This window comes from Suillus paluster (assembly GCF_016628075.1).
Source record: "Suillus paluster strain FC165 chromosome Unknown EDB91scaffold_399, whole genome shotgun sequence".
NCBI lineage: Eukaryota > Fungi > Basidiomycota > Agaricomycetes > Boletales > Suillaceae > Suillus > Suillus paluster.
Genome location: NW_024537959.1, coordinates 1 through 14,089, shown reverse-complemented (window position 1 = coordinate 14,089; position 14,089 = coordinate 1). Strand labels below are relative to the sequence as shown.

The 14,089-nt window shown below is 47.1% G+C and overlaps 5 protein-coding genes across 5 annotated transcripts; all 5 read left to right on the top strand.

Annotated features, from left to right (window-relative positions):
• Positions 1-1,456: 1,456 nt before the first annotated feature.
• Positions 1,457-2,762, top strand: EDB91DRAFT_1066159 (uncharacterized protein; the record flags this gene model as incomplete). Its single annotated transcript, XM_041314809.1, has 5 exons — positions 1,457-1,822; positions 1,877-2,109; positions 2,160-2,522; positions 2,575-2,623; positions 2,673-2,762. The coding sequence occupies 5 exons, from the start codon at positions 1,457-1,459 to the stop codon at positions 2,760-2,762; spliced, it is 1,101 nt and encodes a 366-aa protein (XP_041168557.1).
• An 870-nt stretch (positions 2,763-3,632) lies between these two features.
• Positions 3,633-3,872, top strand: EDB91DRAFT_1066158 (uncharacterized protein; the record flags this gene model as incomplete). The annotated part of the gene is made up of 1 exon (XM_041314808.1): positions 3,633-3,872. One exon carries the CDS (start codon positions 3,633-3,635, stop codon positions 3,870-3,872), a length of 240 nt encoding a protein of 79 aa, XP_041168556.1.
• Positions 3,873-12,102: 8,230 nt separating this feature from the next.
• Positions 12,103-12,800, top strand: EDB91DRAFT_1009556 (uncharacterized protein; the record flags this gene model as incomplete). The annotated part of the gene is made up of 4 exons (XM_041312392.1): positions 12,103-12,341; positions 12,421-12,425; positions 12,453-12,712; positions 12,768-12,800. Coding segments are annotated over 4 exons (537 nt in total), but the record flags the coding sequence as incomplete, so codon positions are not given.
• Positions 12,801-12,887: 87 nt separating this feature from the next.
• EDB91DRAFT_1066154 (uncharacterized protein) lies at positions 12,888-13,058 on the top strand (the record flags this gene model as incomplete). The annotated part of the gene is made up of 1 exon (XM_041314807.1): positions 12,888-13,058. A coding segment is annotated over one exon (171 nt), but the record flags the coding sequence as incomplete, so codon positions are not given.
• Positions 13,059-13,633: 575 nt separating this feature from the next.
• Positions 13,634-13,801, top strand: EDB91DRAFT_1007065 (uncharacterized protein; the record flags this gene model as incomplete). Its single annotated transcript, XM_041312339.1, has 1 exon — positions 13,634-13,801. A coding segment is annotated over one exon (168 nt), but the record flags the coding sequence as incomplete, so codon positions are not given.
• Positions 13,802-14,089: the final 288 nt, after the last annotated feature.

Below are 14,089 nucleotides of genomic sequence, written 5' to 3'. Positions count from 1 at the left end.
TACAATACCGATAGCCAGCCTTGGACCAGATCTATGTGGCTCACAAATAACCGCTTATGGAGCTGCGTGGAGCTGTGAAGTCAGGACCTGTTTGTCTATCTCGTTCAGAGAATGCAGAAATCGACCGATCTCCAAGAAAATTCACAGGAGTCCACCTTCACGCCCGGACTTCACTGATCTTTTCGTTGCTAGCACCTCTTTCACGAGTGCTTTGACCTCCCGCTGCTCGCTCGTAGAGATTCAACGCGTATCCCCACTGTATGCTTTGACTCTCGAGTCTACCCGCATCTCTCTCTCATCAGCATCAAATCACCCTCTCGCCGAGTCCGAAAATAATGGAGCTGTCGAGATCTATCAGCCTATCCGCATCAGAATCGTTTTCATTAAACCTTGTCTCACCACATTGTTCGTCCATCGCCGTTCCCATCGATGCCACCAATTCTGTATTCGACCTCGCTTCCTTGAACATCGTGGGCTCGTAGCAGACTTACCCATGGTCACAACCCCATTCAGGGGCCTTGCGGCTGGCCCCTTGCAAACACGCAGTGTAGACCTGATTTTTCCTGGCCTAGCGGGCGTTTGGCCCAAGAGCATGAGGCGCCTAAGACCCGGCCTACACATCGTTAGACCGGATTGATACAAACACATTGGCAGTGCAAAGGGCAGTACTATTTCTCACTTACCTCCAAGATGGTAGGTGGATGGAATTAAGTTACCGACAGGGCTTTTTTATGGACAGCGAGAACTACAGCTAACAGCCTTTCCGTTGGAGTGGGGGACCCCTAGGCGAGGGGCGGAGTAGCAGCCGGGTAGCACCGTAGCTTAGTCAGCCACTCAGTGTTCTTTGGGCTTTTGTCGTGGGTAGTGCTCTTCATCACTTTGCCTTGCTCGCGACACGCAGGCACACAGTCGCGGATACACCGCTCCACCGTCCCCTCCCTGTCTGCCACTATGTCTCTCACAGCAGAAGAGAAACCATGGACCCTCCATGCTGGACTCTATACGAGGTCTTTTACACATTTTTCACTGTTTCCACCAATTGACCTTGGTCTTTACAGGCCTCTGTATGGGTCAGAGTTGTTGCACCATGATTTTTCTGAACCGACGGATGGGTAAGCAAGCGCAAACACACGACTTGGGAACAACCCGCCTGACATCGTAAAGCTCAAATGAATTTTGCATGGGGGTGTCTTTCACATGCATCATCCCTCAGTCCCAGCTGGTGTCCTCTATCCAAAACGCATTATGTTTCATGAGGTACTTTCAATGCAGTTACTTTTGACAGTACTGATGATTAGATCCTAGATTTTCTTCCCCGCTTCTGGCAGCGACCGTTGATAAACACGGTCCAGATCCAACCGTTCCTATGGCAAAGTCATGGCTGTATGAACCCGTTTTCACTCTTGAAGATGCGAAGAAATGGGCGGAAGCAAGCCTCACGGTGCACAGAACAACAATGTCCGACGACGATTTTGTCTTTTCCATAAATGAGGTCCGGCTGCCTTACACAAATGGCGATGAGCTTATCATCAAGCAACATTTCGGTTGCCACCTTGTTCTACGCCCCAGTGGGTTGCACTCGATTTTTTTCCACACTGCTCATTATCTCGCGGACGCCTTCGTCATATACAATGCTCTCTATCGTATTTTTGACTTCATTACTAACGACACTCATCCGTCCCTTGACTCCCTTGATTGGGGGCAAGAGTGGAGAAACCTTCCGGTCGGTCCTGTCACTGCCACTGGAGGGCCAAGGGATGGTTGGGAGGCTGGAGTAGAGGCCTTACATACTGCGGCACGTCAGGCGATGGAACATCAACAGGTGAATGGCTCTCGCTGTCTCCCATCCCCAACACAAGTACTCACGCCCCTAAAGCACTCGAAAGGTCTGATACCACAACGAGATCAAGCTCTTGTGCGAAGGGCACCTGCGCGCCTCCATAGAATATTGGATGCAAAAACGTTCAAGGAAATTCTCGATGCACTGGCGTTGACAGACTTCACTGTCACCCAGCTTTTTGAAGCAGCTCAGATGCTTACTGTTCTGAGGGCCCATCACTCGGAACCCCTTCGTGACGACAAGGCAAACGTTATGCTGGACTTCACAGTGTAAGTAGACTCGATGCTGTGATCACGCAAAATTGATGAGAGGTCATCAGTATAGCGTACCAACGATTTCTAGTTCCACCCCACGACGCACGTTCGCATCATGTCTCATTCTTGTGCGCTTTCCCCATGGTTGTCTATGCGAGCGACGTGCCTTGGGAGGCAAGTCCAAAAGCACAATTACTTGCGGTCATGACGAAGATCAGGGAACAATACTCGATCCGGCTGTCCAACAAGCATCTTCCTCACATCGGATACGATCAATATTTCCAAGACAATCCAAATGCACTCGCAATCAACAACTTCAAAAGGGTCGAGGATAGCCTCCCTCTCAATTGGCCCATAGGAGCTCAGAACCCAATGGTGCAAATTTCGGACATGAGGATCGGGGGCAGATTGATAGATTTTTATCGTCCGTGCGTTGACCCATTTGTTTTATAAGCGTATCCCGTTCACCATGCCCTGCAGAATGACGCACATATGGACCTTGCGCTCTGAATTGCACATTCATCTACAAGTGAGTCAATTTCGCGGGATTGGCATGCAACTGACCGGACGATTGGCAGTTCTCCGACGTGTACGATAAATCGTACATGGAAGAATTTTTGGATAGCATGACTGCCATTGCCCTCTGGATCATTGACCGGGACACATAGTCAAGTGTCGGCGGTGAGATTAGCTCTCATATTCAACCAAGGCGCGAAAGCATTTTGAGTTTGTGGATGTAGGTAGACTGAGAGTGGTTAATCAACCAACCAGCTACTTTGTAAATTGTGTATATGTTGTACAAACCTGCGACAGGGTCTTACTACCTGCTGTATGTAAGTACGTCAACAACAGCCTCAAGGAGTGTGGAGGAGCTTTGTTGGAAGATGCCCACCCTTTCAATTCCGTGCTGCAGCTGGTGCCAAGAGAGGACTTTCTTTCCTGATCAGCAAACTCACAAGTCCATTATAGGTGACTTACTACCTGATGCATCAAGATGAGGTGTTCAGCCACGTCAGATCCTCCGTGATCTCCATAGCAGTCTGATTGAGCAGTTTGGTCCTATGCTCAACCTGAGAAGGTGGAGAAGGATGGATATCATTAACAATAGTGATAGCGATCATCATATGTCGGAAAAAAGCAAAGACCCATTGTAATGCTGCCGGCTTACAAGTTGGGTCATGTGCATTTTAAGGTACCTTAAAATCCCTTTTCAAGGTTGGCCGAAGTCATCAAAAGCGTGAGATATTATTATGCAATGACTGATAAACATACTGATTTAGATATTAATAGTGGTTCTCAAAGCGAATGTAGAAAAAAATTCACAGCAAAATTTTGCGAAATTGGATGCTGCCAGTATGGCAGGTATTGAACTCTGCCATGCCCTGCCCTTGCCAGTGTGCTCGATATTGTTGTTACTGGCATCGACACTGCCAAAGCATCAATCTGATCTTTAATTGCTGTTATAAGAAACACCCTGGACAATGTCACGCTCCAATCAGAAAGCTTGAGGTGGAGTCTGGGTCAGCACACTTGCCAGCATGGACACTGGGAGGAAGTGTACTATTCATTGGGAAGGGGTCCATAGTGCTCATACTGAATGTCTACTTGCCTGGTGCAAGGAAAATGAAGACGCACATATCAAGCTTTTCTCTGATTCTGCAAAGGACACCAAGGAGCAAGGTCGGAAGAAGAAGCAGAGTGGAACTTCAAGAGATATCTTCTATTCACAGGTTGCACAAGCTGTATTTTTGAATGATGAGGATCTGGAGGTGCAGTGACTTTTCAAGGAGGACCCAAAGGTATTTATTAAACCAGTTTCAACCCATTTTGGCACATAAGTCTCTAGTTCCTGTGTCATCCATCCTCCCACTAGAATCACTGATCAGATGTTTCAGGCTCAAGAAAAAATACAATGAGTTCAACAAGGAACTCAAGCAGTCAGGAGCTGGAAAGACATATGTGGAGCTGCAAGAGGATCTGCAGATGAAGTTGTTGATTGGTAAGTTTCAGCTGCTGTTCATATGCACATCTTAATTGTGTCTCTGTCAGATACAAAGCTCAAAAAATTTCCCTGGTGGCCTGACCTTCACGGCTGGTGGCAGACAAACCCAGCTTTCAATTACACATTCTCTACTGCAGACGCAGGGCAAGATTTTGCATCCGCTGCATTGGAACATTTTAATGTTCCCAAGCAATCACAACCACTGGCTACAGGTGATGACAATGTTCACATGGATGACAATCCTGAAGATGGAGAAATAGTTGAGATTAGGAATTGCACTACAGATGATATGATGGTTGACCAGTCCCCCTGCATGGAATCATTTGAATCATGATCCTCACCACCATCACCACTGTTACCTTTGGACCATAGTCCTAGCAACACACCTAGCTCATTCTCACTAGCTCCATTGCCACACTGGTACTAGGGATTAGCAGGGGTATGGGTAACCCGTGGGGGTAAGGGGTAAGGGTCTCTAGGGGTACGGGTAGCGGTTCAGTTTGACAGACCCCTGACCTGTCAATACCCATCTCTTCAATTATCCATTTTGGTGTCACAGCTGTCACAACTGTATAGGACATCAAAACCTTATTCCTATTATACTCAAAAGCCAATCTAAAATGAAATTCTTCTCGTAACCCTGTTATCTAGATCTACGATACTATGTCTAAGTTAGGCAAAAGGGTAACAAAGCTCACAACGAAGGTAGCCCAGGCTTTGGCTGAATGAGCCAACAAGCTCAAACGAAAAGCTAGCCATAGCAGTACCACTATCAAGACCTCAAAAAAACTCAAGGGTACCACACTTGAAACAAGCTCCGAGTCTTCTTCTTCTCAGAGCTTGAGTCCCACACCCACATTCCCAAGCAGCCATAAGGCCATTGTTCACACCAAAGAAGACGAGGATGCTCTCAATACCATTATTATCAATGATACTGACTCTGACACCTCTCGTGATGGCAAGAACATTGATGATGGAGAATCCTTGGAGGCAGAACTTGGTTTGTCAATCTGCTGATCACTGGACGCACACTAAATCAATGTCAGAGTGTCTGAAAAAAGACTGGAACTCACCCATCTATGCATTTTTTCATCCTGAAGCTGACATTGAGTATGTACATGGTGTTATGACCCACGTCCAACAGTAATGTTGAAGGAGAGCTCACGACCACTAGGACTCGGTCAGGGATGATGATGAGTAACAGGATTGGATTGAGCGTTGAACGTCTAGGTTACTACAACAGTAGAAACGAAGAGGTTAAGTCTAAGGAGCTCTTACGCTAACTACCCTACTTATATACATAACATTGAATAGGAGTCTGAAAGAAATCAGCCAATAAGAAAAAGGTCGTACGACTACTGCGGATGACTAAAGATGACTCATGATATATAAGCAGATGAGTAAGACGGCAACTAAACAGAAACCCAAGTTCCGACTGGTTCTTCTTTGGGAATCGAGATTGTTCTAGCCCGTGGAGTAGGGGAACCAATCAGAGAAGTAATGGGTGACTTATGACGCGGAGTCACGTGACCGGCTCGGGTACTGGAAGTAGCCGAAGGAAAACCGAGAAACGAAAAATGGTTCGTATTAGGAATTCGTGACATTACCCCCTTTCTAGGATGAGCGTCCTCGTGAATGTAAGATGGTCGTATATTTTTCTGTCTCCATTCGAGGAAGTCAGGGGTCGTCAGAATTGAAGCGGAGATGCGTGCCGATTTAACCGCATTTGGGTTTTCTGCATAAAAGTCGGCTACAATGAGCGGCGCGTTCTTCACATCTTCCTCTGACTGCCATGTTGCTTCTTCTACTGCATATCCTTTCCATTTTACTAAATACTGCAACTTGCGCCTGTATAGGCGGCTTTGCAATATTTGCTCTGCTTCATATTCTGGGACTTGATCAACAATATCCGGCGGCGGGCGCGTTAGAGGTGGGCGATCAACGAGTTGAGAGGTTTGATGTGGGGTGAGTAACGATACATGAAAAACCGGGTGGACGCGATATTTAACCGGGAGCTTCAACCTGTAGTTTAGCTCGCCAGTCTTCTCTTCGATTTCGAATGGTCCCAGATGGCGGTCGGACAATTTTTGGCTCGGACGGCGTTGTTTGATGTTTGTCGCGTCTAACCATACCTTGTCACCTGGTTTGAATTCCGGTGCGTCTTTTACTTTATGATCATAAAAGTGCTTCATTCGATCGTTCGCTATTTCCAGCATTGCCTTCGTTTCTTCCTGTGCCTCCTTCATCTCAGCTACTCTCTGGTCGGCATGGGGAATCGTGTTGGAAGAATTAGGGGAAATTGTAAACTCGGGATTATATCCGTAGACACATTTGAATGGGGAATGTCCAGTGACGGTTACTGAGTTGTTATGCGTGAATTCAGCAATTGGAAGCCAAGAAACCCAATCATTCTGACGGTAGGATGTGAAGAGTCGGAGGTACTGTTCGACTCCTTGATTGACTCGTTCCGTCTGTCCATCAGTCTGTGGGTGATATGCTGTTGACATGGACCACTTGGTTCCTAGTCGTTTCGAGACTTCCTGCATGAACTTGGACACAAACTGTGTTCCCCTATCCGAGATTACTTTCTTTGGCGTCCCATGTAACTTCCATACATGATTGAGAAATAAGTCCGCGACTCCCTTGGAATCAACATCCTTGGTGGTCGGAGCAAGATGCGCTTGCTTTGTGAAACGATCAACGACTACCAAGATACTGTCTTTGCCCTGGGAGATGGGTAGATCGGTGATGAGGTCACAGCTAATGATTTGCCATGGCCCTTCTGGAATTTCGTTCGGTTTTAAAGGTCCGTGGGGTTTTGACGGTAGCACTTTCGTCTGCTTGCATCGATCACATCCATCTACGTAGTCATTGACCCATTTCTGCATCTGGGGCCACCAATAGTTCCGCGAGACAAGTTCAAGAGTCTTGGCACGTCCCATGTGTCCTGCTGCAGGCGAGTCATGGAAGATCTCTAGCACTGAGCGACGAATTTCCTTATTCTTGGGAACGTAAACCAATCCCCGGAACAAAATGAGTCCATCCTCCGTGTTCCACTCTTCCAATCCTCTTCTCAACTGCACAGGAGCTTTCTTCAGAGTTTGGATAGCATTTCGAACTTCAGGATCTAAATCGGTGCAGTTTCTGATACGCTTCAACAGCGAATGCTCTCCTTCTATCAGAATCTGACCTCTTTTTGCGGCTTTGATATGAAAAAACTCGGGTTTCAAAAGCACGCGATCGGAATTGTCGTTTTCTACCCCCCCTCTGTGGTCTGGCCTCCTGGACAGAGCGTCGGCAGTGTCATTAACCTTTCCTGGTTTGTGATGCAGAGTGAAGTTGTACTCTGCAAGGAACAAGGACCATCTTGCCTGTCTGCGAGTTAACTTCTGGCTCGTCATGAAGTACTCGAGGTTTTTATGGTCCGTCCAGATCTCTACCGGATGAGGTGCAGCCCTGCACATAATGCCTCCACTCTTCCAATGCGCGGATGATGGCTAAAAGTTCTTTGTCATGAATGTCGTAATTGCGTTCCTGCATCTTGCATTGATTTACTAAAAAAGGCCACTGGGTGCCATAGTCCGTCCTTCTTCCAATTGAGAAAGTACACCACCAGTAGCATAGTCAGATGCGTCACTCTCTATCTTTTGTTTTTTATTTGCATCTGGCATGACTAGCACTGGTGCGGAAGTGAACCTGTCCTTCAGACGTTTTGAAAGCCTTCTCTTGCTTGTCCGTCCATTCCCAGGGTATATCCTTTTTGATGAGTTCATTCATGGGTCTGGCAATGTTCGAAAAACCGAGAATGAATCGACTGATAAAAGTTCGCAAATCCCATGAATCGCTGAATGTCCTTGACACAGGTAGGAGTGGGCCATTCCTGAACTCCTTTTACTTTGACTGGATCCATAGAGACGTGTCCATCTTTGATGATCAAACCGAGAAACTCCACTTCCTTCTTCTCAAAAGAACATTTTTCCGGTTTGAGATAGAGATCATTGTCCTGCAACCTTTGTAATACTTCGCGTACCACCTTCCGATGGTTCTCTACATCACCATTGGTGAAGACCAAGATGTCGTCGATGTAGACTACAACGACTTTGCCTTCCTTTAGATCTTGGAAGATTTGGTCCATCATAGTTTGGAAGGTAGCTGGGGAGTTCGTCATGCCGAAGTACATTACGACTGGTTCATGATGTCCGAAAGGAGTTTTGAAGGCGGCCTTCCACTGGTCTCCTTCTCTCATTCTGATATTATTATAGCCCCATCGAACGTCCATTTTCGAAAAGAGCTTTGCACCGGAGAGACGATCGAATAAGATCCTGAGAACGAGGGAGAGGGTATGCATTTCGGATGGTTTTCTCATTTAACCTCCGATAGTCCATGACGGGTCTAAGCTTTCCGTCCTTCTTAGCAACAAAGAAGAAAGGAGCTGCTACTGGAGATTCGCTATCTCTCAGTCGTCCCAAATCATATTCCTGCTTTAACCACTTCTCACATGCGTCATTTTCGGCAGGGGGACAGAGGATATGCTTTCGCATTGGGGGGAAGGTCAGTAGGATCCTTGAGATCTACTTTATGATCCCACTTCTTAGACTCGGGGAATCGAGTAGACTCTTCTTCGGAGAAGACTTTAAGATAATCATGGAGCCAGTCCGGCACCATTTCTTCTACGGGCTTCTTTTCCTTCTTCTTCTCCTCCTGCTGTGCTAACTCTGATGCTACAGAGCTTTTGTACCTGATCCACACGTTCCGTGATGAATCCTCATCCTCGACTTCCTCGATCTCCACCTTCCGACCAACAGTAGTAGCAAGGTCCGATTGTTCTTCATCCTCAAGCCTGGCAGGTATAGTACCCATATGTCCTTGCATTTTAGAGCTGAGACTGTTCGATTGAACCCGATGATGGATAGAGGCTTCCTCGATATCCTCATCTTCGTCATCTTCTGTCGGTATCGAATTGGGCAACACTGGAAGGGTCGAACAGTTTATGGCTGTTCGCTTCTTCGCCTTGGTCTTTTTGTTCTTAGCCTTGGCTTCTTGACATTTAACTGGGCAACGGTCTAATGCCACCTTCCCCGCATTCCAATCGATACTGGGATTGTGGAATCGTAACCAATCTATTCCAATGATAATATCATCAGGATCCTAGGTCTGTGACCAGAAAGGCTACTTCTTCCTCATGATCCCCTATGGTAAGCTTTAAATCTGCGTAATGCGTAATTGGTCCGGCGGAATTATCTGTTTCGTCAATGTTCCGGATCGACATTGGTCGCAACAACTGCTTAATCTGAACTTGATTTTTTTCTACGAATTTTTTGCTGAGGAAAAGGTTCGTTGCTCCACAATCCACTAGAGCGTTGACAGCTGCTTTCTTGTGTTTCCCTTCCAACGTAACTGGCAAGTAGAAATGGTCTCGTTTATTCCCAGAACAAACTTCTGATACTTCTGCAAACATAATTGCCGAGTCACCGAGAATGGAAAAACGATTTTTTTGATCTAAGTCCGCAGTCGACTTCGATCTTCCTAAAAACCCTTTTGCTCCTCTTTCTTCGCTGGGTTATACATGCTGGAGAGGCAGATCCTCTCATTTACGATGCGGTTAATATCTTCCAGGGTGAGCGCCTTCACCGCTGGAACTTCTTCCACCTTGCCGGCGCGGACTGCTGGTCCTTTGCCCTTGGTGTCGAGTGGCTTTCCTGTGCAGTTACGGGCCATATGCCCTTCTCCTCCGCAGCGATAGCACGTGAATTTTACGCCCTGTTGTCCTTGAGGCCGGGGTCTGCCTCCTGCTCTGTTTGCATCTACATCCATCGCATTTCCTCCCTGCGACGTGGTCTTGGGTGCTCCAGCGGGTGCGGGTGGAACAGCGGAGCCTCGCCAAGGTTGTCGCTGAGCGAAGCTCATCTTCCTTTCGTCGTCAAGCTCCTCGAGGTTCTGCCCGACTAGAAGCGCCTCCCTTATCAATCCCTCCAGAGTGTCTTTCCTGTTGGGATGGATGTTAGCCAGATAGTTTTTGACCCGTTGGTCTAAACCATGGCGGAGTTTGCGCATTAGTTCATAGTCGGAGAAATGACAGAAGGCGAGTTTCTGACGGAAGAGGGAGATATATTCTCCGACGGTACGAGTGCCCTGTCGGAGAGTTTCCAACTCTCTTGCTGCCTTCTCCTCCTTGTTTACGACGGTCCACATAACCCTCATGTCATTGACGATGCTGTCATATGACCCGGGGCGTCCGCTGAGCGCCATGGGGGTAATGCTTTCCGCCCATTTGGCTGCTGCTCCACGACAAAAGGAAACGAGACAGGTGCATTTCTGCTGTTCTGTCGCTCCTGGGTAACCGGTAAAGTATATGGCGAGCTGGGTGAGGAAGGTATCGATGTCGATGGAGTTCTTCTCGCCTGTGAAGTCCATTGGTTTCGCCATCTTTAGATCAGAACCTGAGGTCCCAGATGTAGCGCCTGGGATCTTCGTCGTAGGTGAGTTCTGCAAAACCGAGATGTGGCTCTCCGCCACAGTCAAGGAGTTCTCCAGATCTCTTACCCTGATCTTCAGGTAATCGATCTCGTCGTCCGCATGCACTAGACCCGCCTGCAGCTCGTCGATCTCCTTCTGCAGACCGTCTATGAAGTGTCTGGTGTACTCTCTTTCTGTTACGACGACGGCGTTGATTGCGTGCGAAATGTCCTGATGGGTGATGATACTCGACCCGGGCCCGGAGATGCCGGAGGGTGCAGAAGGGCCTGCGGTTGGGGTGGTGGATGATTCTGCAGGTGCTAATGGGTTTAATGGGTTTAATGGGTTTCTCCATCCTTGGGGGGCTGGAGAGTGGATTGCTTCCCTTGGTGGAGTCGTTACTCTCGGTATCGCTGGAGGAGCGTCGATCACTTCCATATCCTCGGAAATGACGATCCCAGTTTCTCCTAGATTCTCGGACATGGAAGAATCTACAAGAGGTATCCAAACAGGAAACAGAGTGAAGGAGTGCTTCTCTGGCCGCGACTAAGCGGGATCTGTATGGCGGGGCAATGATGACGGCGGTGCGAAGCGCGTATAGCGATTCGTCGACCTAAATGAACTCGAGAGGAGTTCGCGAAGACGCGGTGAACTTTTGGGTCTGCTTTCAGCACCCTAGGTTCCTATCGTAATGTATTTTTAGGGTTATAAGACCCGCGAGTGCCGTTCTGTTACGTAAGAAAGCAGATATTGTAGCGTACAGTCGGCAGGGTTTTGGGCCTGACTGTAGACGTGCGGAAAACAGGACCTAAAGTCGCTGATCCTTATGAACTGGCGGCTCGTGTAAGACGAGGGCCTGGTCCACTTCTACTAAAAGACTAACGTAAAGAAACTGAGATACTAAAGCGCATCGGGGAAATGATGAGTTGACAAAAAACGTGATCCGCGAGAATATTCTCGAGCAGAACAGCACGACGAAGTTCGAGTCGGAGTGGTAAAGGAGACTTAACCTAATGTTATGACCCACGTCCAACAGTAATGTTGAAGGAGAGCTCACGACCACTAGGACTCGGTCAGGGATGATGATGAGTAACAGGATTGGATTGAGCGTTGAACGTCTAGGTTACTACAACAGTAGAAACGAAGAGGTTAAGTCTAAGGAGCTCTTACGCTAACTACCCTACTTATATACATAACATTGAATAGGAGTCTGAAAGAAATCAGCCAATAAGAAAAAGGTCGTACGACTACTGCGGATGACTAAAGATGACTCATGATATATAAGCAGATGAGTAAGACGGCAACTAAACAGAAACCCAAGTTCCGACCTGGTTCTTCTTTGGGAATCGAGATTGTTCTAGCCCGTGGAGTAGGGGAACCAATCAGAGAAGTAATGGGTGACTTATGACGCGGAGTCACGTGACCGGCTCGGGTACTGGAAGTAGCCGAAGGAAAACCGAGAAACGAAAAATGGTTCGTATTAGGAATTCGTGACACATGGTTGACGATGCCACATATTCAAATGTGCTGCAAAAGGTTGTCAGCAATGAATCCGCCGATTCCTCGATACTGGAGATGCGAGGTCAACTGGAAACATGTGTAAGCATGTCAAAAACTGCTGGGGGGAAGATGCACTTGCTGCTGCAGTTCAAACCAAAAATGCCAGGGAGGCACACGAAACTGTTGTGCAGGGTATACTTATGACAGGCACAATAACAGCCTCTTTCGAACGAAAGGGGAAAGGGAAGGTGACCTTTTCACACCATCAGCACACAAAAATGGAGACAAAGTAAGTACTTCCTTCAGTACACAAGATCAACCTAATATACATATTTAAGGGCCGAAATTGTCCATTGGGTTTCCGAAAGCTTTCGTCCGTTTGAGGTTGTGAACAACTGAGGGTTTCAATCCCTCATGAAAACAGGCAGGCCGGAATACTATATCCCTTCACCATCTACAGTATCCCATGATGTCCGTCTGGTCTTTGTGCGAACACATCAGCGAATAGCAAACATGCTCCAGAAATACGAAGGTGAACTTAACTTTGCGATGGATGCATGGATGTCACCCAATCACAAAGCCTTCATGGCAGAATCCGTGCATCTTGAGCACAAGGGCAAGCCTGTGGCTATGATTCTAGACATTGTAGAGGTACCGAAGGTGAGCAATTAGTTAATCTATGTCTATGAACAATGTACTTACTGGAAACACGCAGTCGCACAGTGGTGTGACCCTAGCAGAAGCATTCGCGAAGATTCTGCAAGACTTCGGGATATCAGACAGATAAGGTATGGACATGAATAGGAAGGACTTACCACGTTGATCACAAATCTTGAAGATCTTGAGCATAATGTCCGATAACATGTCGAACAATGATACTATGATATCCGAGTTAGTGAACAATGTTGCACACTTCAAGGGCAAGAACTCACAGACCCATTGCTTCCTCCATGTTGTAAACCTCATTGTGAAGTCACTAATACGTCAGTTCGACCCACCAAAATGAAATGGGGATGAAACCCTTGATGATCTTGTGAAGGGTATGGAGCTTGAGGAGCGGGTGACTGTGGAAGATGGTGATGAGGAGGGCAATGATGATGCACCAGGATGGGTTGACGAGGTTGCATTACTTACGCCAGATGAGCAACGTGAACTCCACAACAATATTTGTCCTATCAGGCTCATACTCGTCAAAGTGAGTTTATCTTATCAAATATAACAAAAAAAACAATCACCAGTTTGCATAGCTCCGAAAACTTGCCTTTAAGCTCATTCACTCCACCACCCTCCTGCTGCCAGCCTGGCATGAGATCTTGAAGGACTTGCAGCTGGGAGTCAGAAACATGCCATGTGATGTTGCAACTTGCTGGAACTCAACATTTGACATGTTGGAGTTTGTGCTGGAGTACCGGACCACAATTGACCGAATTACTGACAAACGCAAACTGGGATTGGGAGAGTATGAGCTAGATGACGAAGAGTGGATGCTGGCAAAAGAATTGTGTGATGTTTTGAAGGTGAGTGATGTGTTCTGAATGTTGCGCACCGCTGGTTTGCTGACTAATCAAAATGACTCATTGTAAGATTCTCAAGCACGCAACAATGTTTTTCTCTTGTTCAATGCCAAACCTCGCTATGGTTATACCAGCGATGGACCATATTGACACCACCTTCACCAACTGCATCATCAACAAGGCCCGTCTTCAGCCAGCCATCCATACTGCCCTCGGACTTGCAAAAACAACCCTCAAACCACTATTATTCACTTACAGACTTGTCAAACATTACCGCTGTGGGTACAACATTCTGCTGGGTGCAGAAAGTATTGGTCTTGACTGCCTGCTGCTATACCTGCAAGGAGGTGCATTCGACCCTAGAGGGTTTCTGGACTAGAGCTAGGTAGTGCTCAGAGAGAAAAGTGATCAAAAGAGTATGCTTATGGTGGTGGCTCAAGAAGATTGTTTGTTTACATAAGCAGTAAAAATGCGTACATAAATAAGTAAAAACCATCAATACAAGCCCAGAGTAACATAACTC